The sequence below is a fragment of the Nansenia antarctica genome, assembly GCF_963989245.1.
Source record: "Nansenia antarctica genome assembly, chromosome: 6".
NCBI classification, from domain to species: Eukaryota; Metazoa; Chordata; class Actinopteri; order Argentiniformes; family Microstomatidae; genus Nansenia; species Nansenia antarctica.
Window position 1 is genome coordinate 3,557,898 of NC_137676.1, and position 24,426 is coordinate 3,582,323.

Here is a 24,426-nt window from a genome sequence, read left to right on the forward strand (position 1 = left end):
GGAGGCCCGGAACATTCTCCCCGTGCGCGTGGTGGAGCTGGAGCTGGACCCAGAGGAGGTGCTGAGGAGAGGCCTCAGCGACAAGATGCAGCCAGACAGGTCAGACACGCTCGCTCCTCATCAGAGGGGTCTAGAACAAGCTTAGAATAAGGCTGAGGTAAAGTGGTTCAAATAGTATCTTTTTTCCTACCCTTGTTCCTCCCTTTCATCTTGACCTCTCCCCCCTAGACCCTCCTCCTCACACCCTTCTCACTTCAGAAGCTCTCCCCCCCCCCCCCCCCCAACCTTGTCCCTCAACGTCACACTCTACTATCTAATAGAATACCTGCTGCCACGGTAACGACCTCTAATAGACTGAAGAGCACTGTGTTCTTGGACTATTCGGTTGTTAAGTCGTGACGTGTTTCCGGGTCCAAAGTTGGCTGAGGCGCTGTCTTCGAAAATGCCTCAGTAATAATAATAATTCATTATATTTATATAGCGCTTTTCCGAGGCTCAAAAACGCTGACAAATATGGGAAAAACGGGAAAGAGCTGTGTCCCTTGTTGTATGAATAGATCCGAGTCTAAAAAACGATTGAACTGTCATTCTATCGCTGTAGTACACTGGTACTCTGGTGCGGGGAATTTCTGGTTTGGACCTGGAAATTGCTAAACGTCACGTTTGACGTCAGACTTGATAGATATGTTTTTATATTCACTTTATGTTTTTTATCCCTGTTGTAAAGCACTTTGAGCTGCATTTCTTGTATGAAAGGTGCTATATAAATAAAGCTTTACTTACTTACTTCCTTACAGGACCCACCTCATGCACGACAGCCCCCAGATCCTCACCATCCGCTACGAGGTCTTCAGGCGGGAGGTGGGCCCGGTGAGGCAGCACTACCAGCAGCAGTACCAGAACTGGGCCCTGGTGGACGGACGCCAGAGCAAGTGGTGGGTCTGCAACCGGGTCCTGGACGAGCTCCGCTCCAGCATGACACACGTCCACTCCTACCTGGAGAAGACACGCAGCGGTAGGGACACATCCTAAACACCTGGACCTGTAGAGACACACCTACACACCTACACACCTACACACCTAAACACCTACACACTTACACACCTACACACCTGGACCTGTAGACACACCTACACACCTGGACCTGTAGACACACCTACACACCTGGACCTGTAGACACACCTACACACCTGGACCTGTAGACACACCTACACACCTGGACCTGTAGACACAACTACACACCTGGACCCGTTCCCTTACCTAGTCACACCCAGTAACATAATAATTTAATTTAATTTTGCCATTTAGCAGACGCTTTTAATCCAAAGCGACTTACAATTACGAATTACAGGGACATTCCCCCTGGAGTAACTGAGGGCTAAGTGCCTTACTCAAGGGCACACTAGTAGTGGTGTGGTTTCAGGCGGGATTTGAACTCACAACCTTCCGATCACAAGTCCAACTCACTATCCGACTAGACCACCACTACCCCACAGTAACAGTATCTATCTGTCTATCTGTCTGCCAGTCTGTCTGTCTGTCTGTCTGTCTGTCTGTCTCTCTGTCTGTCTGTCTGTCTGTCTGTCTGTCTCTCTCTCTGTCTGTCTGTCTGTCTGTCTGCCAGTCTGTCTGTCTGTCTGTTTGTCTGCCAGTCTGTCTGTCTGTCTGTCTGTCTGTCTGTCTATCTTTCCTTAGCTATCCAGCACATCAATTAGGTTGTTAGAAATGATTTTGTCTTGTACAGTTCTATGGATGCTTTGGTCCTATTATAGCTATTTGATTACAGGATTACCCATGCAACAAAGAGATATTTTTCATCAATACCTTTTGCTAGCATTTCAGCCCAATAGAGCTCTCAGGTCTTTTGCTAGCATATCAGCCCAATAGAGCTCTCAGGTCTTCTGACGCTGGTTGTCTCTGTGTACCACATGTACAAAAGAAGAGATTTGGTGAGGCTGCATTCTCATTTTATGCACCCAGATTGTGGAATGCACTGCCAGTTTACATTAGGGATGCAACCTCAGCAAATATGTTCAAGTCAAGACTAAAAACTCATCTTTTAATTATTGCCTTTAAATTACTACATCATTAAATTATGATTAGCCTATATAATGATTGGAGCACTTTGAGCTGCAACGTTTGCAGGAAAATTGCTATACAAATAAAGGTTATTATTATTATTATAATTATTATAATAGATTTTTAAAAACATTCAAAGCAACATTTATTTGATCAAAGACCCAATGACTTGAGATCATTCACTCTCCCGTCTCTGGCGACCTCCACAGGCCAGGCAGCCAGCATCGACAGGCTGTGCATCACCCCTAAGGAGCTGCACTCTCGGCTGGGTGAGTTTGGCCAATACTGCCCTGTCAGTCTGGCCCTACATCGCCACCTGGTGGACTGCTCCCTCACTACATCCCTGGAGCTGGCGGCTGAGTTCAGGGGACACTACTACAAGATGTGCTCTCGGGGATACCTGGAGGTTGGTCCCCACACACCCAGACTTCAAGTTCAAGTTTATTGTCATATGTATTAATATAATGAAATTCTTCAGCCTCGTCTCTCTCTGTAGTATCACACACAAACAAACATAGTCCACAATACAAACAAACAACAACACAGTACAAGGTGCTTAGTGCAGGGTGTTAAGTGCCAAGGGCAGTGCGCATGGTTCAGCTGTTCAGCAACCTAACTGCCTGTGGGAAGAAACTATTTCTGAGGTGGGTGGTGTGTGAGTTGATACTTCTATAGCGTTTTCGGGATGGGAGAAGTGTGAATAGTGCATAGGCAGGGTGGCTGGTGTCTGTGATGTTTTGAGCTTTCTTTTTACAGCAGGTGTTGTAGATGTTATTGAGTTGAGAGTCATGTCAAATGTGACACAGTCCGTTCATTTGGTCCGCATATCGGCAACCAATCAAAATGTTCAGACTTTTCTTTTGAAACACAGAACTACATTTCAACGTGTGTTGAGAATCACAACACAAACTCGCTAGTCAAGCCAAATGTATTCGGTGAGTAATCCCCCCCACTGCTACCTAGTTAACTATAACACTACTTTACATTGTTAGCAGGCTCACAAAACAAGCTGTGTTAGTTGACTAGCGACGTGTCATTGATTGATTTTCAACAACAAGGAAACGTATTCACATTTTTCGAAAGAAAAGTCAGATCGTTACATCGGATCCCGACATGAGGACCAAAGCATTAGAACGTTGTCACAAATGTCAATGTTTTCCATGTCATGAAGTGGAACCATTCAAACAATCATTCAGAACATAATGTGGGGCGGCTGTGGCGCAGGAGGTAGAGGAGCTGCTGTCTAATGATCGCAAGGTTGGCAGATCGGCAGTTCGAGCCCCGGCTGGCCACGTGTCGAAGGGTCCTTGGGCAAGACACTGAACCCCAAATTGCTCCCAGTGAGCTCCAATGAATGTGTGTGTGAATGGGTGAATGAGAGGCTGTTGTAAACGCTTTGGATAAAGGTGCTATGTAAGTGCAGTCCATTTACCATTTAATGCATTTCATGACACCGTCAAGCTAACAGCTTAGCATCAACAGGGTAAACATTTCCCCCCATTCATTCATTCATTGACTTCCATCCTTCTGTCTTTCCCTGGTGCTTCTTTTCCGAAGCGATTCCTGGCGACCCCAGAGCAGTTTGTGATCCCTGGCTGCCCCCACCCTCTGCCCCCCCCCCACCTGCTGCCCAGGAAGCTGACGGCCCCAGAGGTGAGGGCACGGTTCCCCCAGCAGGTGGAGCTGAAGGGCTACTGCCCCGTCACCTTCCTGGATGGGAGGCAGAGGTAGCCATGACAACCACCTCAGCATTCTATCACAGTGGTTAGGAAACTCCACACACACACACACACACACACACATGCATACATGCACACACACACACACATGCATAGATGCACACACACACACACTGACCTCGCGTTGGCAGGCTGGCGGTTCGAGCCCCGGCTGGCCACATGTCGAGGTGTCCTTGGGCAAGACACTGAACCCCAAATTGCTCCTAGTGAGCGGGCCGGCCGGCGCCTTGTATGGTAGCTTGCCGCCATTGGTGTGTGAATGTGTGTGTGAATGGGTGAATGAGAGGCCGTGGTAAAGCGCTTTGGATAAAGGCGCTATAGAAGTGCAGTCCGTTTACCATTCCATTGACCTTTGAACTCAGGTATGAGGCCCTGGTCCGGGGCAACATGGAGTACGCCGTGGAATACCGGGAACAGATTTACACTTTCGAGACGCAAGAGAAACAAGACAGGTTCCTGAGGTGAGCGACAGACACGCTGATATGAATCTTACCTGAACACATGCTTTGCTTCTCAGCTCTCAGTCTCTATATCAAATGTCTGTCTGTCTCTCTCTTTCTGTCTGTCTGTGTCTGTTTGTCTGTCTGTCTCTCCCCCTCCCTCCCTCTCTCTCTCTTTCTGTCTGTCTGTCTGTGTCTGTTTGTCTGTCTGTCTCTCCCCCTCCCTCCCTCCCTCCCTCCCTCTCTCTCTCTTTCTGTCTGTCTGTGTCTGTTTGTCTGTCTGTCTGTCTGTCTCTCCCCCTCCCTCCCTCCCTCCCTCCCTCTCTCTCTCTTTCTGTCTGTCTGTCTGTGTCTGTTTGTCTGTCTGTCTGTCTGTCTCTCCCCCTCCCTCCCTCCCTCTCTCTCTCTCTCTCTCTCTCTCTCTCTCTCTCTTTCTGTCTGTCTGTCTGTGTCTGTTTGTCTGTCTGTCTGTCTCTCCCCCTCCCTCCCTCCCTCCCTCCCTCCCTCCCTCTCTCTCTCTTTCTGTCTGTCTGTGTCTGTTTGTCTGTCTGTCTGTCTCTCCCCCTCCCTCCCTCCCTCTCTCTCTCTCTCTCTCTCTCTCTCTCTCTCTTTCTGTCTGTCTGTCTGTGTCTGTTTGTCTGTCTGTCTCTCCCCCACCCTCCCTCCCTCCCTCCCTCTCTCTCTCTCTCTCTCTCTCTGTCTGTGTGTCCCTCCCTCCCTCTCCTAATTCAACTAGGCCGGGAAACACAGATTTAGTTGTTATAGTAAAACAGCTATAGTGAAACAGACTTTTTTAGGAGGCCGAACCCATGTTGAACTCTGAACTCCACCAACTCTCAGTGAAACCCTTCTTCCTACCAACCCTCAGGCTACCAGAGACCTACTGGAACCAGAAGCTGCCAGACAAGCTGCCCCCGATGAGAGAGCCTGTCCAGCTCACCTCCCTGCCCATGCTGGGCTACATGGAACAGGTGAGACTGAGGCCCACACACACACGCACACACTCACACACACACACACACACACACACACCTCCAGGCCCCCCCTCTAACATTCCTTTTGAAGAATCAAAAGTATGTATGTTCAGCTCAGATTTATATAGGCCTATGGTATGTATCCCTTCAATCCATGGAAGATGGTAACATACTGTATATGATGGTGACATACTGTACCGTATTTTCCGCACTATAAGGCGCACTTAAAAGCCTTTAATTTTCCAAAAAAACGACAGTGCGCCTTATAACCCGGAGCGCCTTATATATGGATCAATTGGTTAATTGGTTGATCCATACTGGTTGTACACGGCGCTCAAGGCGCTCTGTCAAAATGTTTCAGTACGACTGGTAAACTACAAAGCCGCACCGCTTGCAGCATTACGGTAATCAGTAAACACCGGTACTGTGCTTACTCACAGTCCCACACCACTTGTGTGTGTATAAAGACCCCAAGTAAAGAAAACTAAACAGAGTTTCCGAGGGAACAAAGCGAGATGGCCACAGTTAGATCAGTTAGAGGACAAACTCGAACAGTGGGTTGTTGAACAGAGAGCAGCAAGTAGAAGCGTCTCTACAGTCACTATTCGAATGAAGGCAACAGCGCTAGCACGGGACATGAACATCGATGAATTTCGAGGCGGTCCTTCTTGGTGCTTTCAACTTGAAGTTTTAAAGTACCCACTCGATATAATAAACAACAGTTTAACGATCACTAAACACTTATAATTTGAGGATTGGATTCATTATTCTCGTTTGCCGGAGGCTACCGGTAAGGGAGGGTTGACTTGTAAACATACTCTCATTTTAGCTCGTGTTCAAAAGCAAGAACTGTGTGTTCATCTTGCTATGTGTAGTTATGTGTTTTTAGCATGTCGATGTTCTCTCAGCATGTTGTCATGTTATTAAAATACAGTTGAGACCTTCGTAGCGATGTGTTTTGTTAGCAGCGTTCGTAGCTGTGGCTGCGTTCAGAGTCACTTTTCTCCCATTCAGTGTTTGAGGTGAACCAACATTCAAATACGCCTGTCGTGTTCAATCTTTCTCTGATTTGAATGTATGATACATCATTTGAAAGCTTACAATCTGTAGTTTAAGCATGTGTAAAAACTGAAAAATTACGTTGCACATTTCACCAGGAGCTGTCACATATTGGTTGTTGGTTATAATTGTATAGCCTATTGGTTGTTTTCTGGTGTTGTTTTCTTGTTTTGCTCTGTTTGTAGTCTACTTGATGTATTTTTATCAGCTGTTAAATCACCACAGCGGTTAATCCACTAATAGAGATAATAGCAGATTGAAAATGCTTGTAGCTAACTACTCTATAGCTCGTGGTCGCAGCTATTGTGAATTGCTATTCACGCGAGTCAGCTGTGAATCACCGCAGGTCCTTGACGCTTGTTGCAAAAATGGATGACGAACGGCTGATACTTGAGGTGGAAAAATATATATTTTTGACAGTGGAGCAGGTAGAACGTTGACGGTGACAACGCTCAGGTGGAGCATGGACAGCGGGAAGTTGACACAACACCGATGGAGAGGTGACGCAACGCAGTAGGTGGAGCTTGGGCGTAACGCAACCCCAGTCAAACGTTTGACTGCAGTATCTTCTATTCTATGCGCCTTATAATCCGGTGCGCCCTGTATATGAAAACAGTTCTAAAATAGGCCATTCATTGAAGGTGCGCCTTATAATCCGGTGCGCCTTATAGTGCGGAAAATACGGTATATATGATGGTGACATACTGTATATATGATGGGGACATACTGTATATATGATGGGGACATACTGTATATATGATGGGGACATACTGTATATGATAGTAACATACTGTATATATGATGGGGACATACTGTATTTATGATGGGGACATACTGTATATGATAGTAACAAACTTTATATATGATGGGGACATACTGTATATATGATGGTAACATACTGTATATATGATGGGGACATACTGTTTGTATGATGGTAACATACTGTATATATGATGGGGACATACTGTATATGATGGTAACATACTGTATATATGATGGGGACATACTGTATATATGATGGTAACATACTGTATATATGATGGGGACATACTGTATAGGATGGTAACATACTGTATATATGATGGGGACATACTGTTTGTATGATGGTAACATACTGTATATATGATGGGGACATACTGTATATGATGGTAACATACTGTATATATGATGGGGACATACTGTATATATGATGGTAACATACTGTATATATGATGGGGACATACTGTATATATGATGGGGACATACTGTATTTATGATGGGGACATACTGTATATGATAGTAACAAACTTTATATATGATGGGGACATACTGTATATATGATGGTAACATACTGTATATATGATGGGGACATACTGTATATGATGGTAACATACTGTATATATGATGGGGACATACTGTATATATGATGGTAACATACTGTATATATGATGGGGACATACTGTATATGATGGTAACATACTGTATATATGATGGGGACATACTGTATATATGGTGGTGACATACTGTATATATGATGGTGATATACTGTATATATGATATATATGATACGATGCATATGATATATATCATACATCATATACATATATATGTATATGATTAAAGCACTTTGAGCTGCAACATTTGCAGGAAAAGTGCTGTACAAATACAAATACAATATATAATAATAATTATTATTATTATTATTATTATTATTAGTAGTAGTAGTATGATGGTGACATGCTGTATGTTGATTAGAGTGTTTGTGTTTTAAACAGGGGATTGCGAGAGCGGCCACCAAGGCTCTGACCGCTGTGGGGTGTCTCAAACCCAAGTTCCCCTTCCTCAGTGTGAAGAGGTCGGCTCTCCTCTACGTCGCCTTTTATCTTAAAGGTAGGAAAAAGACGCCATTTGGGCCATTTCACAATTTCACATCTATGTCGGTTTATATCAGAGATGATGTCACATGGTGATACTGTAGCAGATTATAGGCGCAGAGGAATGGGTTGGTATAAGGAAGCAATTTACCATGAGAGGAAGGGGGTTGTGGACTCATTTACCACTGGTACAGGGTTGCCACAGAATATAGCACAGGTGTTCTAAATCGGATTGATTGGGAGGCGCATTGATACTGGAAATGCAGTCTGAACTGAAGGTTGTTGTGGTATTTACCACTGTTGCTAGCCAATCAGAATCCAGTATCCAAACATGCTGTTGTAGAATACTCTTTTATTCAGTTCACACGCTGCGCAGCACCCTACTCTGCGTGCTGGCGGTATTCTCAGGAAATAATAAGAAAAAGGCAGCAAAGTCTCTCCACGGCACAGCACACCCAGCTGGCGGTAGGACACCTTCAATCAGCTCCACCATCCACACTCCACCACAGTCTGGCTCCACCTGCAGGCCAGAACGCGCCATATTCCCCACAGATACTGTCCAACGTTATCGATAGAATCTAAGCCTGACTTTGTGTCACACATGCCATCTTTATATATTAATATCTAGCATATAAGCCCAATAGAGCTCTCAGGTCTTCTGACGCTGGTTTTCTCTGTATACCACATGTGCAAAAGAAGAGATTTGGTGAGGCTGCATTCTCATTTTATGCACCCAGATTGTGGAATGCACTGCCAGTTTACATTAGGGATGCAACCTCAGAAAATATGTTCAAGTCAAGACTGAAAACCCATCTTTTTAATATTGCCTTTAAATTACTAAATAATTAAATGATGATTATATAATGATTGGAGCACTTTGAGCTGCAACATTTGCAGGAAAAGTGCTATACAAATAAAAGTTATTATTATTATTATTTTCACTTATCTTTGCAGTGCATCGGTCTCGGATTACAACTCTACTCATTGACATCTTCCTCTATCTCTGTCCTTCAGCTTTCAATCCCAACAACTCAGACTACGTTCGCAGCAAATATAAGAAGAAGCTGGCGTGGTTTGAGGAGAGCTGTGAGCTCATTTCCTACCTAGGCTCAACTATGACCAGGAAGTACACGGCCACTCGGGAGCAGGACGTCGACTTTCAATACAAGCTGCACAGGTTCCTGGCCTTAGGAGAGGCCACAGGGGATACTGCGAGCCTGCTGTAGTCTGTCAGGATCGGTGTCATACTGTCAGTGACTGTTCATTGAAGTTATTAGCTCTCAGTATTCAGCATGTTGTGTTGTTGCTCTGTATGTCAAAGAGAAACGTTTCAATTCAACCCTTTTTTCAGACTGCTTGAATAAATAGTTACAACTGTTTCATGTTTTATGGCTACTTTTAACCAGTTGAAGGTTGTTCTTTGTAAACACTTATTAAAGCATGAATCAAACCTCTAATTGAACCTTGTAATGTGTGTTCTTGTGTCTTTGTTCAAAAATATGAAATTCCCCGAATTGTACGACATTCCGAAATACATGTTTATTAGTGATGTTACGATCGACGCAGTAGTCACGACACGGCGTCAACCTCCCAACGTAATGTGTGTCGACACAAATGTATCGATTCTTGCGTAAATTTGCCAAAAACCATGTGATTATTCTAACAACGCTTTGTACCCCAAGCACCCCTGACCCGTGTGTCAATCATTGCGCATACGTGCACTCTTTCCCTGTTCCACGAGCACGTCCCAACACTGGAACCTGTTATGACAGGTTGACCATCTATATCTGCCCCAATTGTCAAACAGCCATGTCCCACAACATGCCTAAATGTCGTTCAGATTTTTATCTTTACATATCAAAAATGTACACAACATTTGCATTTATTTGTTGTCATTCATGTCAATCAGAATTAAGTCATATTGACTACAGACACATGTATGACATTTACAAAAAGGGGGTACTTCAAAACTTCAAGTTGTGTGTTGTAAAACACCCTGAAAATCTGACTTCTAGGTCAGAAATACTTTGACGACCGATTTGACCACTTTCTATTCTGCTCCTGGTAGCTCCTAACACCAGCTTCCATCACATATTGATTTCTTTTTGGTTTTACTCGTTCGTCGGACAACTGCAGGAAGAATTTCACTTGTCCTAACTTAAAGCAGAGAGCAGAGATTATTTTGTCTTACGATGCCTGATTGATAGACGATTCACTTACTTAGACATATGTATTTGTAAATAATAATAATAATAACTTTATTTGTATAGCGCTTTTCCTGCAAACGTTGCAGTTGCAAATGTGTAAGTCACTTGTAAATATAAGGAAATCTCCCAAACTACAGTTACAGGATCAAAAGCCAAAGTCTGTTTTCATGTGCCTTAGGAGAAGCAAGCCATGGTGGGATGCCAGTGCAGAGATTTCACCCTTGATACCGAGGACTATTTGCAAATATGCCACCACTTGGATAGCCCGTTCAGAGAGGGAGGGAGAGAGAGAGAGGGGGGGGGAGAGAGGGAGGGAGAGAGAGAGAAAGAGAGACAGTGAGAGAGACAGGGAGGGAGAGAGGGAGAGACAGAGAGAGACAGACAGAGACAGAGAGAGAGACAGACAGAGACAGAGAGAGAGACAGACAGACAGAGACAGAGAAAGAGAGAGATATTCCCAGTGCAGTAATGGTGAGAGAGGAGGAGCCTTACGCCATATACACTACTGCTGCTACAGAGTGTGTGTGTGACTAATTAAGGAGCAACACCATGCTGAAGCTAATATTCACAGGATTACAAGATGCAGTAATTTGATGACGAAATGGTGATGCATTATGGGTGTACAACTGAATACAAAATCACCCAAAGAAAAGTATCTTTTTCGAATATAAGTTATTGTATTTTTGTATTGATTATTTTCATTAAAGATGATAATTTTAATAACAATCAAGCAACATTAACATTTTTATTCATTCAGGGTAGACCCAACACAACAAACCAATTCTAACCACTTTCTCAGAAATCTAGTCCAGGGCTTCTGGACAAAGAGCTTATACATATTAATCAAACAATTACTTTAAAAATAGAAAAACTATGTTAAGCATATTTACAAATATAACCACACCACCTTTCACTCTTGTTTGAAATTCTTCCCACACTGGGAGCAACTAAACTCTGGTGTTTTGTTAGGAGCAGTGGTATGGTTTCTCTCCTGTGTGTATTCTTTGGTGTGTCTTCAGGACTCCTGCTTTACCGAAACTCTTCCCACACTGGGAGCACTGGTATGGTTTCTCTCCTGTGTGTATTCTCTGATGAATCTTCAGGTTTCCTGCTTCACTAAAACCCTTCCCACACTGTGAGCACTGGTATGGTTTCTCTCCTGTGTGTATTCTCTGATGGTTCTTCAGGTGTCCTGCATGAATGAAACTTCCCACACTGGGAGCACTGGTATGGTCTCTCTCCTGTGTGTGTTCTCTGATGAATCTTCAGTTCTCCTCCTTGACTGAAACTCTTCCCACACTGGGAGCACTGGTATGGTTTCTCTCCTGTGTGTATTCTCTGGTGCTTCTTCAGGTTTCCTGCTTCACTAAAACTCTTCCCACACTGGGAGCACTGGTATGGTTTCTCTCCTGTGTGTATTCTCTGATGATTCTTCAGTTCTCCTCCTTGACTGAAACTCTTCCCACACTGGGAGCACTGGTATGGTTTCTCTCCTGTGTGTATTCTCTGGTGCGTCTTCAGGTGTCCTGCTTGACTGAAACTCTTCCCACACTGGGAGCACTGGTATGGTTTCTCTCCTGTGTGTATTCTCTGGTGCTTCTTCAGGTTTCCTGCTTCACTAAAACTCTTCCCACACTGGGAGCACTGGTATGGTTTCTCTCCGGTGTGTATTCTCTGATGAATCTTCAGGTCTCCTGCTTGACTAAAACTCTTCCCACACTGGGAGCACTGGTATGGTTTCTCTCCTGTGTGTATTCTCTGATGCTTCTTCAGGTCTCCTGCTTTACTAAAACTATTTCCACACAGTGGGCAACGGTAGGTCTTCTCTTCTGTGTAAGTCTGTGGGTGTGTTTTATGGTGATTCTTCCGCCTTGAGCTCCTGTGTTTATGGTTTCCTGATGTGGTGGAGCTGGGCTCGCTGTCTGAACCTGGGTTGGAGCTCTGCTGGTCTGTAAGAATAGGAACATATACAGGGTTACATAGGCAAGTTTAACTTTAATATATACGTTTAGGCAAGGCAAGTTTATTTGTATAACACATTTGATACAACAGGGGCAATTTGAAGTGCTTTACATACAGCATTAAAAAAATACAGCAAGAGGATAGTAAGAAAATAAAAATAGAGAGAAATTAAATAGATAAACATTTAACAAGATAATAAACAATGAATATTTGAATGAATAATTTTTCGCAGATTATCACAGGTAGTGGCTGCATGTATGATGCAGAAGAGGTTGATTATCATTATTAAAAACAATAGTCATAAATATGCAAATATTCCGGGTGCGTGGAGCGCTATTTCCATACACCCATTCACCCATATGTCGCATTCGATTGGAACACCCCACCGTTTGCATCCCACCCCTGCTAGATTCCCCAGGCTCTGGTAAACACGGGGATGTGTGTATTTTGATGCTAGCCCCCCGGGAGGTGAGGCATGCCCCTCCTGCCTGCGTGCCTATACTATGTAGCGGAACAGGCTTACTTCCCTATACTATCTACATGCAGGGGTGAAAGTGGTTTGAGTTTCTTACAGGAACTATAGGCTACTACCCCAACCTTCATCGTTTCATATTGTTCTCCTCCTGGCCCCAGCTTCATGCATCCCTGAACACACACATCGTGGTGTTGGTGTCGAAATTAGAAACACTTTAGGGCTGCCAAGTTTCACCAAAAGTTTGGAGTGAGAGTTTTTGGTGGTGGAGCGACCCAAAACTGTGCACGTTTTGGTAGCGGCGGCCCCTCTCTCCCACACAATTATTTGTTCTAGTTTCCTGCAATTTTAAACCAGCACAAGAAATGAAAATAATTGGAACATTTGATAAAACCAGAGGAATTCAGATAATATATCTTAAGTCTTAATAAACAAATACAGTAGCCTACAGAGTCTAAAACAAAATTGGGCCTCATCAAGTGAACTCAACCCCTTGGTCAGCAGCAGCTATATAATCTTAAAGGAGTGCAAAACACTGCCCACCTTCAAAACCACTCTCAAAAAACATTTACAGGAGGCTGCAATCCGTAACTGGACCCTCTAAATCAAAAATCAGATTAAAAGACCCGAACTACCCACTGTACATACTTTGTGTTTTGTCCCCCGCCCCCACCTGTGGTGTATGTCCCCACCTGTCCTACCCGCTGTACATACCTTATGTTTTGTTGTATTGTTCTTCCCATGATGGATGTATGTTTATCTTGTAGATAGTAATAGTTATTTGTCTGTATTATCTTGTAGATAGTACTAGTTTTTTTCTTTTGTCTGTCTTACATGTAACGATGAATTGAGAATCAAGGACCCCAATTGAAATAAGCCAGTGGCTTTCTTGGGTTTTTATCCTTTTAGTTGACCTTGTATGTAATATGTACTTTCATGTACCTACTTCTGCAAACCTTCTAATAAAGTTTTTCAATCAATCAATCAAGCAGAAAGACCCTTGGTCATCATCTTATATTCATAGCTTTCAGTCACGTGGTTTCTTCCCTAGCAACCACCAACCTGACGGGCAAAAAGTATCATAGCAACATCGCTCAACATGGCTGCCTACTATTTAGACCACCTCACTCATGAAGAACTATCAAGATACACGACGGTGATAGGAGTGGAGGATTGACACCATTCAAATAGTGTTGGATTCCCTGTCTTCTACTCTATCCGGACACGTTGGAATTATTTTCCTAACCCCCGGAGAATCAAAGTTATTGACCTGGAAAGGGTGCCTCCTTGACCGGCTTTTCCCGTGAATAACACCGGTTATGGAGGTGGTACAAACATAAGACTATTATTGCTAAATTCACCATCAGTATACGGTCATTTTGAGCCCTTAACCACCGCGCTGACACCCCGAGAAGATATACTTTTAATATGAAACTCGATCAACCGGGCGTTCACCGGCTGCTGGACGAAACTCCCAACTCCCGCTGTCAGCGAGGCGAGGGAATATTTATATCGGGGAATTCGCTCCTTGCTGTGTCCACGGTGATAGGAGTGGAGGATTGACTCCATTCAAATAGTGTTGGATTCCCTGTCTTCTACTCTATCCGGACACGTTGGAATTATTTTCCTAACCCACGGGAAATCAAAGTTATTAACCCGCAAAAAGTGGGTTTTGCCCGTGGGTTTTGCCCGCAAAAAGTGCCTTTTGCCCGTCAGGTGGGCGTTTCCACTATGCTGTGACGTCACATGAAAGCTATGAATACAGTGCATTGCTCATAGATGGCTATCATGTTATACAGTACATACCAGGGTTTTTCCTGGGTCAGAATCAAGCCTTGGAGGTTGATGTTGTGCACGCGCAGTGCTCCCAAATTTTCTTTGAGGGACCCCCAATTGTTGTATTTGTATTGTAAATTGTAATTATTATTAATAATAATAATAATACGATGCGATCTGAAAGTACCAGTAGGCTACCAGATACGTATGCACATATTTTGCTACCAGGGTTGCCAGATGGAATTGACAATTTCCAGCCCAACCAGTCCAGTGTGACCAAAAGTAGCCCAATCTGGCAACACGGCTTGCTTATGGAAGCATATAGTGGACTAAATTCAAATGTTAATGCAATTTGAGATTGCATTTGCATGTTCCACTTTTGCATGCATTCTTTCAGACAATATTCAAATTCAAATGCAATTCTAATGAGCGGATGCGTTTCCTAGAACATATAAATGCAATTGCTAATCACATTATTGCATTACAATTTGAATATTGACTCAAATAACGCAGGCAAAAGTGGCAAATGAATATGCTATTTTGGGATTGCATAGTCATTTTCACATTAGAATGAAAATTTGAATTTTGTCAGCTACAAAGCGGATGTGTTTACTAGAACATGTAAATGCAATTGCGTATCACATTATTGCATTACAATTTGAATATTGACTCAAATAACGCAGGCAAAAGTGGCAAATTAATATGCTATTTTGGGATTGCATAGTAATTTTCACATTAGAATGAACTTTTGAATTCTGTCAGCTACAAAGCAGCGCATGACTTTGAAAATTAAATGTCAAATGGCTTTGCATTATCATTTTAATATTGACAGCGAATGTGCACATCAGGTACATGAAAATGAAAATGCTAATCATTAGAATTGCATTTGAATTTGAATATTGTCTGAAAGAATGCATGCAAAAGTGGAACATGCAAATGCAATCTCAAATTGCATTAACATTTGAATAAAGTCCACTATATGCTTCCATAATTGCTACGTTACATGCAGCTCGCGGAGAGACTGTAATCCCGGTCGGACTGTCTCAGTGCCCAGTGCTGCCCACCCAACCACGTCGCGTCGCGTCGCGTCGGGTCTACTGTAAAGCGGGTTAACATGTCCTTTTCAAAGGTATTAAAATAGACGCAAGGAAACATAACGTCAGCCATGTGTTTCCTTGTTGGAAATTATGGATTGTGAATCGTGATTGCTTCTGCACTCTGCAGCAATCGGATTTTGATTGACAGGCAGCTGCATCTCTTCCCCCAATGGCGTTCCGGCACAGAAAGTCTTGCCGGAACGCAGCACCGGACCGTTCCGGCCCACTTTCACCTATGTCTACATGCCTATACTATCTACATGCCTATACTATCTACATACCTTTACTATCTACATGCCTATACTATCTACATACCTATACTATCTACATGCCTATACTATCTACATGCCTATACTATCTACATACCTATACTATCTACATACATATACTATCTACAGTACAGGCCAAAAGTTTGGACACACCTTCTCATTCAATGTGTTTCCTTTATTTTCATGACTATTTACATTGTAGCTTCTCGCTGAAGGCATCAAAACTATGAATGAACACATGTGGAATGATGTACTTAACAAAAAAGTGTGAAATAACTCTAAATTCAAGATGGCGGCGCGTTCGCACGCGAGGCTGGAAGGGCTCCCGACGTCGGTGCTTTTTAGCGTTTTTAAATACATTTGTATGTACATTTTTATGTCAGTACTTATAGGGAACTGTTGTGTAAATAGTACCTACAGCAGACTAGACTTACTAGAAGTTGGTGCGCAAAACGAGAAGACAGTAACAGCGGAGTTCCTGAAGCAACAAAAGATCCCACACGACATTGCTCGCTTACCGGGAGAACAATGGTGCTGAATCCCTCATCCACGCCTTCATCTCCTCCCGCCTCGACTACTGCAACTCCCTACTCACCGGCATCACCTCCCGCTCCCTCCATAGACTCCAGATGGTCCAAAACTCTGCTGCACGCCTCCTCTCAAACACCCGCTCCCGTGACCACATCACTCCTGTCCTCCACTCTCTCCACTGGCTCCCCATCAAAGAACGTATACAATTCAAAGTCCTCATCCTCACATACAAAGCCCTCCACAGCCTGGCCCCCCCTTACCTGACTGACCTCCTTCTCCCCCACCGCCCTACCCGTACCCTCCGATCCTCATCCATTGTTCCCCTCACTGTCCCACCCTCAAAACTCAAAGGCTTCGGTCATCGTGCCTTTTCACGAGCCGCACCCCGCCTCTGGAACTCTCTCCCTCAACCACTCAGAGACTCACCCTCACTCCTCACTTTTAAATCCCACCTCAAAACCTACCTGTTCTCCCACGCCTACAGCCTCCCCTACCCCTAGCCATCTCCCCCATCCCTGCCACCCCCGCCCCCCCCCCTGGACATGCATACAACCTCCCCTATCCCTAACCATCTCCCCTCCCCCTGCCACCCCCCTCCCCCCATGGACATGCATACAACCTCCCCTTCCCCGTTCGTTACCTCTGTGTTCTATGTGCTCATGTTATCTGTTGCTTGTTGTTTCTGTGTTTTCCGTTTTGCCCATATTGTCAGCGTCTTTGAGCCTCGGAAAAGCGCTATATAAATCGAATGTATTATTATTATTATTATTAATGGTACACAGTCCCGTCCCTCAGACGCAAACGTCGGCGTCGAGACCGTAAACAACGCCGAGGCCGTAGGGGAGGCCTGCTAGCTAGGCTGAGGAGAAGCCCGGACAAGCCAGCTTTGCCGAGTATATTCCTCTCCAACGTAAGATCCCTCGCTAACAAGATGGACGAACTGAGACTGCAGGTTGCTTCCAACAACACCGTGGGGGATAGCTGTGTGATCATTCTCACAGAAACCTGGCTCAGCGCTACCATCATCGACTGCTGCTTAGTGAGAAGACGCGCGGGGGCGGCCTGATCATTTCTACGAAGGACAGCTGGTGCTTAAACACGAAAACTGTAAGTAGCCACTGCTCCCCAGACCTGGAATACTTGACTGTTAAATGCCGACCCACATACCTCCCGAGGGAATTCAACGCGGTGTACATAACAGCTGTTTACATTGCACCAAGCGCGGATGCTAGCTTAGCATTGGCGCGGCTACATGACGTCATCAGTGGTGGACCGAGCGCGGATCCTCAGGCAGTGCACATCATCGCGGGGGATTTCAATCATGCTGACCTGAAGGTAGTACTACCCAAGTTCTATCAGCATGTTAAATGTGCAACAAGAGGAGAAAAAACACTGGACAAGGTATACACCAACATCAAGCTTGCTTACAAGGCTAGACCGCTAGCTCATCTAGGCATGTCTGACCACGTGTCCATCCTCCTGATCCCAGCCTACACTCCCATGAGGAAAAGTGCTCCCATCACCACTAAGACTGTCTGTCAGAACCTGGCCAGCAGGGTCCGCTCCACTGCAGATCTGCCTGAATGACACCTCATGGCAGGAATATGAGCATGAGGACCTGGAACAGTTCACATCGTCGGTTCTGAACCACATAGTGAACTGCACCAACTCAGCCACCGTGGACAAACGTGTCCGGGTCTACCCCAACACGAAGCCATGGATGACTGAGAAGGTCCGAAAACTGCTCAAGGAGAGGGACAACGCCTAGCGAAGGACACACTGCTGTACAGCACCACCAGGGCCAACCAGCACCAACCTAAACCGTGGCATCCGGGAGGCCAAGGCAGACCACAGAGAGAAGATTGAGGAATGCTTCCTGAGCAACGACTCCAGGCGGGTGTGGCAGGGTTTTCAGCACATGACAAACTTCAGAGCCAACAGGCTCACAGCCGCGGAGGACGACCCCCTGCTGGCGGAAAAGCTGAACTCCTTCTACGCCCGGTTCGACGAGGGGCGAACGGAGGTAACCACAACACAAACACCACTCTCTCCAGCTCTCAGCAGCCTCACCCTCACAGAGCATGAAGTGAGACGCGTGCTGAAGGCGGTGGACCCCAGAAAAGCCTCAGGGCCGGATGGCGTCCTGGGACGGGTGCTGAGGGACTGCGCAGACCAGCTGGCCGGGGTTTTCACCAACATCTTCAACCAGTCCCTGTCCCAGGCCACCATCCCACCCTGCCTGAAAACCTCAACTATCATCCCAGTCCCGAAGAAAAGCACGGTGAGCTGCCTAAACGACTACCGCCCGGTGGCACTCACACCAATCATCATGAAGTGCTTCGAGAAACTGGTCCGGGCCCACATAGTCACACGCCTCCCGCCCAACCTGGATCCATACCAGTTCGCCTACAGAGCCCACAGGTCCACAGAGGACGCCATCGCGACGACTCTCCACTCCACTCTATCCCACCTGGAGAGGGGGAACAGCTACGCGAGACTGCTCTTTGTGGACTTCAGCTCTGCCTTCAACACCATCCTTCCAGACAGGCTAGTGACCAAACAAACCTGGGAATATCACACTCCATCTGTGCATGGATCAAGGACTTCCTGTCTGACCGCCCCCAGAGGGTGCGGGTGGGCTCCCACACCTCCACAGCTATCAGACTCAGCACTGGGTCCCCCCAGGGCTGCGTGCTAAGCCCCATCCTCTACAACCTCTACACCTACGACTTCACCCCCGTCCACCCCAGCAACTCCATCGTAAAGTTTGCAGACGACACCACCGTGGTGGGCTGCATCTCGGGGGGGGACGAGGCGGCGTACAGGGATGAGGTGGAGCAGCTGGGCAAGCTGTGCAAGGTTAACAACCTGCTGCTGAACCAGTCAAAAACCCAGGAAATCATCGTGGACTTCAAGAGGAAAAAATCTGAGGTCCAGCCCCTGCTCGTCGATGGAGGGAGCGTGGAGAGAGTCTCAACCCTCCGATTCCTGGGGGTGCACATACAGGATGACCTGTCCTGGAAGACCAACACAGCAGCCATCATCAAGAAGCCACAACAGCGGCTCTACTTCCTGAGAGTCCTCAGGAAATACCACCTCAAACAGGAGCTGCTTGTGACCTTCTACCTCTGCACAGTGGAGAGCATCCTCACCTACTGCATCTGCGTGTGGTTCTCCAGCTGCACAGCCGCAGAGAGGAAAGCGCTACAGAGACTCGTGAGATCGGCCCAGAAGATCATCGGCGCCCCCCTCCCCTCTCTGGAAGAGCTGTACAACACACGCTGCCTCAGGAAGGCCTCCAAGATCTCCAGAGACCCATCACACCCTGGGAACAAACACTTTGTTCGGCTGCCCTCGGGCAGGCGGTTCAGGACCATGTCCGCAAGGAGCTCAGCTTCTACCCCAGGGCCATTCAGGCCCTGAACACAGCAAAGACCTAGGTTCTAGGCCCTGGACAATCTAGACAATTTGATGACAGCTACTAGATTGTAATCAAGTGCAACACTGAAACACAACTGTGAACATTTCAAACCTGCAAACTGCGACACTTTAAATGAATGTGCAATAATACTATGTGCAATATGACAACCCTCGGGTACATAAGGTTCAGAGATAGGAAATGTTAGGATATTTATAGCATAGCATGGAGTACAGCACAGTGTTTTATTTGTATAGTATAGTATAGTGGATAGTGTATATAGCCTTTATTTATGTAAACCAGCTATTTTCCCTTCTTGTTTTTAGTATTTTTTTCCTAGCACCGGGGAGCCCCCCCTCCCAAATTTCGTTGTATGGTACCTGTACTATATCAATGACAATAAAGACCATTCATCATTCATTAAATATGTCTTATATTTTAGATTCCTCAAAGTAGCCACCCTTTGCTTTTTTGTTGTTAATAAAATATATAATAATAATATATATATATATAATAACATATTATTATTAACACATATTATATTTAATAATATTATTATATATTTTATTAACAACAAAAAAGCAAAGGGTGTCTACTTTGAGGAATCTAAAATATAAGACATATTTAGAGTTATTTCACACTTTATTGTTAAATACATCATTCCTATGTGTACATTCATAGTTTTGATGCCTTCAGTGAGAATCTACAATGTACCAAATAGTCATGAAAATAAAGGAAACGCATTGAATGAGAAGGTATGGCCGAACTTTTGGCCTGTACTGTACATGCCTATACTATCTACATACAGTGTTTCCTCTACATGCATTTATTGGTGGCGGGCCGCCACGAATGAATTTCCTCCGCCACGAATTGATTCAGTCCACACAAAACAAAACAAAAAACAACAAAAAAGACTGAACATTTTAGCTGATTAAAATATAGCTGATCCTAGATCAGCGCTATAATGGATGTTGACTAAAAGTGCACCTAAATCCACGCCCATCTCTCTCCAACCGCTGATCCAAAATCAGATTAATGACATTCAGTTGACGACGTGACACAAGGGCTCCTGATTGGTCTACATACCTATACTATCTACATGCCTATACTATCTACATGCCTATACTATCTACATACCTATACTATCTACATACCTATACTATCTAGCAGAACAGGCTTACTTACTCGACTTTCAAAAGACAAGGTACTTGTTTCTAGGTATCGTCATCTTGGTGCGTTCTTCTAGCATCAACATCTAATGACTACCTTCCTCTACCCTCCCATATCTCTCTGCACGTGCGTGACTGCGTTCTGCTTTCTTGCACTTTTCGAATCGATCATTAAGGATGGATGACAGCAGAGACTGAACCCAGAACAATTTATAATGAAGTGAAATTAAACATAATATTATTGATGGCCATTATCAAAGCAGGGTTCCTACAAGTTTCAACAAGTCACATTTAAGACCTTTTTAGACCCTTTTTTAGAACTCTTTGGATAGAATTTTAGACCTATTCGCGACACCATGTGATAGCATAGATACAGACAAAGCGAATTGGCATTTTTGGGGTTACAGCTTGATTAATTTCTGCCTAAATTGATGTAGTCGGACTGATTTCCTAGCTAATCTCATTTTTAATACCTAGCACCTCATTTTTAGACCGAATAACTGAAATGTAAGACCTTTTTAGGCCTTATAAATCAGATTGCTAGATTTTAGACTTTAAGGCTTTTTAAGACCAGCGCGGGAACCCTGTCAAAGGCAAATTCAATGTACAAAGATGGGGCTGGCAGTAGCAACTCTGCAGTAGAGCCGTAACGAACACACTTCCAGTAGGGACAATGCTATAAAAAGTCTGGCTGAGGTTCTCCCACGCACACGTGCAGCTGAGGTAAGGTCGGTGGTGACTTGCATACACTTTTGCAATGCGCAACTGTCAGCGCATGATCAAAACACGCCGGCATCGATGAGGTTCCGATGCATCGAAACTTTTGGAACCGGTTTTTCGATTCCCATCCCTATACAATTTTCCCAAACAGGAGACTTAAGTGAAGCTGGAGGAACTTCAAGCTCTAGTTTAAACTATCTAAGCTCAACTACTGACAATCTCTCTGTGGCGTGTGTGCACATGCGTACTGACTGAGATTACTTCAACACACAAAAAAAGTAAGCTGCATTCATTGGACTTAGTCCAATTTCAGTACAAATACGTGTACCGTTACACCCCTACTAACTAGCTAGCTTTGTGAGTGTGAGCTGAAACCACTATGTTCAGTGTGCACTAAGCTAGCCAAAGCTTTTGTTTGTTAGCTACGCTAGCTTTGTCTGTAGCTACGGTACGTTTACAGGGTTTTTCCTGGCTCAAAATGAGGCGGAGGTGGTACCAGTGGCGTTTGACATCGGGGGGACCCATGAAGCGGGGCTGTCTGGAGGTCCTCAAACGAGCGTCAAACACTTAATTTCTTGCATTCTGGTGAATTTATATGCACCAATCTGTGCCTTTTCTGCATCAATTTATGGTGGAAATGTCATTATTTATGTAAAGGAAAACACAATATTAAGGCACCAGATGACCATTCAAAATATAATGCAATATAAGACTCTCAGGCGTTCTGCCGAGAGCTGGAGCAAATAATAATAATAATTTAATTTGACAGCATACATGCTACTGAAAACAGCTGGTTGATGTTGTAGGCATGTGATACGGGGATGACGCTGTCAAAAAGCTTGTCCGTAAATCAAATCTTGTTTTATTTGTATAGCGCATTTCTCACAAGATGCGACTCAATGCGCTTCACATGATGACAGAGCCGCAAGCAGGCAAAAGCAAAAAACCTGTACACTATGTAGCCAGGAAAATTCCCTTGCAGCCCTCTACTCATAGAGTGACTACTACCAGTTTGCCAACCAGCCACCGTAACGTCCTTAACACTTTGCGGAGCTCCTGTAAACAGCTGGTGGGGAACAGCGCTGGACTGGAAGCTAACCAGCCGTATTAGTAGAAGTGAAGTGATTGTGCATGTAGTCTGATTATCATTATTCATGATCGCAGAGAATTCAGCTACATTTTAAATTATCAGTTCTATTCTGTCATGAGCATCTAACCAGGGAATCCCAAATGACTTGCGCTAGCCCTGCCATTGAACATTGTCCTGCCCCCAGAGAATGACTGACATGCCGGTAGAACATGAGAATGGGAACATTTGAATAATATATTCTAATATATTAGCCTATAAGCGTGTGTGTTTCATGCATTATTGCATGAAATGGTCAACATTTGAATTTTGTCAGCTACGAAGTGGATGTGTTTACTAGAATGTGGAAATGCAAACGCTAATCACATTATTGCATTACAATTGTCATATTGACTCAAATAATGCAGGCAAAAGCGCAAAATAAAAATGCTATTGTGGGATTGCATAGTATTTTTCACTTGAGAATGAACTTTTTAATTTTGTCAGTTACAAAGCAGCGCATGATTTTGAAAATGAAAATGTCAAATGGCTTTGCATTATCATTTTAATATTGACAGCGAATGTGCATACCAGCTACATGAAAATGAAAATCATATGATTGCATTGGAATTTGAATATTGACTGAAAGAATGCATGCAAAAGTGGAACATGCAATTGCAATCTCAAATTGCATTAACATTTGAATTTAGTCCACTATATGCTTCCATACACTGGTAGCATTGAGTTTACAACAGTGCAATTACACTCACCAATAACAAAGACTTACCATCCATCTTACTGTCTTTCATCTCCACTCTTCCTCTGTCCTCTTCTTTTACCATCACTCCCTCCTCTCTCATTTGGTCTCCTCCATCCTCTTCTTTTACCATGACACCATACTCCTCTACATCTTCTTCCTCCAGCTTCACTGCCACCATCTCTGGACCCCACTGTGGGCTTTTCAGGGCTGGAGAACCACAGCCAGATCCGGGGGACTCGGTGCATTCTGGTTCATACATGGTTACCATGGTTACATGAGCTGAAGAGGACCTGCGGCTAGAAACACAGGAGGCACAAACAACGCAGGGTCGATTAGAAATGACAGTTCACTGAAATCCCATCTAGACTGACAGGACATGTCCTGCAAATGCAATAATCTATGGATTACTGATTGCATTTGTTGTAATTAAAGGGTCTGGAAAGTAGACATTAAATGGTTCCAATTGTATTTTGTGTCCAGGAAAAACGTTAACACAAAATAAACTATGAAAATAAGCTTCTTATTAGGCTCAACTTCCTGGTCAGACAGTTCTGAGGGCTGTATGGGCGTGGACTTTGCACGCTTGACTGGCAGCTCCCTTTCGAGCTAGCTTGCTGCGATATCATACATGACATTCATCTATTAGATGTGCTTATAGTTCTGCCCTTTAATTACCAACTGTTTAGCTACTGTCCTTTAATTACCAACTGTTTAGCTACTGTCCTTTAATTACCAACTGTTTAGCTACTGTTGAAATGTGTAAAAACTGAGCTAATTCAATTACAAATCGACTTAGTCATGCACCTGCAGTATTATTCATCATATCACGATGAAT

At 44.4% G+C, this 24,426-nt stretch overlaps 1 protein-coding gene across 1 annotated transcript in view; it reads left to right on the forward strand.

Moving 5' to 3' along the window:
* ak9 (adenylate kinase 9) overlaps positions 1–9,370 on the forward strand; it is a gene marked incomplete at both ends in the record, with an annotated part of 34,406 nt that extends 25,036 nt beyond the window's left edge. The window contains 8 exon segments of the mRNA XM_080533508.1: positions 1–99; positions 798–1,015; positions 2,289–2,485; positions 3,637–3,806; positions 4,181–4,279; positions 5,127–5,229; positions 8,046–8,160; positions 9,159–9,370. The exon segment at positions 1–99 is cut by the window's left edge and continues 48 nt beyond it. Coding sequence (XP_080389634.1) covers positions 1–99; positions 798–1,015; positions 2,289–2,485; positions 3,637–3,806; positions 4,181–4,279; positions 5,127–5,229; positions 8,046–8,160; positions 9,159–9,370 — 1,213 coding nt within the window.
* Between the last annotated feature and the right edge of the window lie 15,056 nt (positions 9,371–24,426).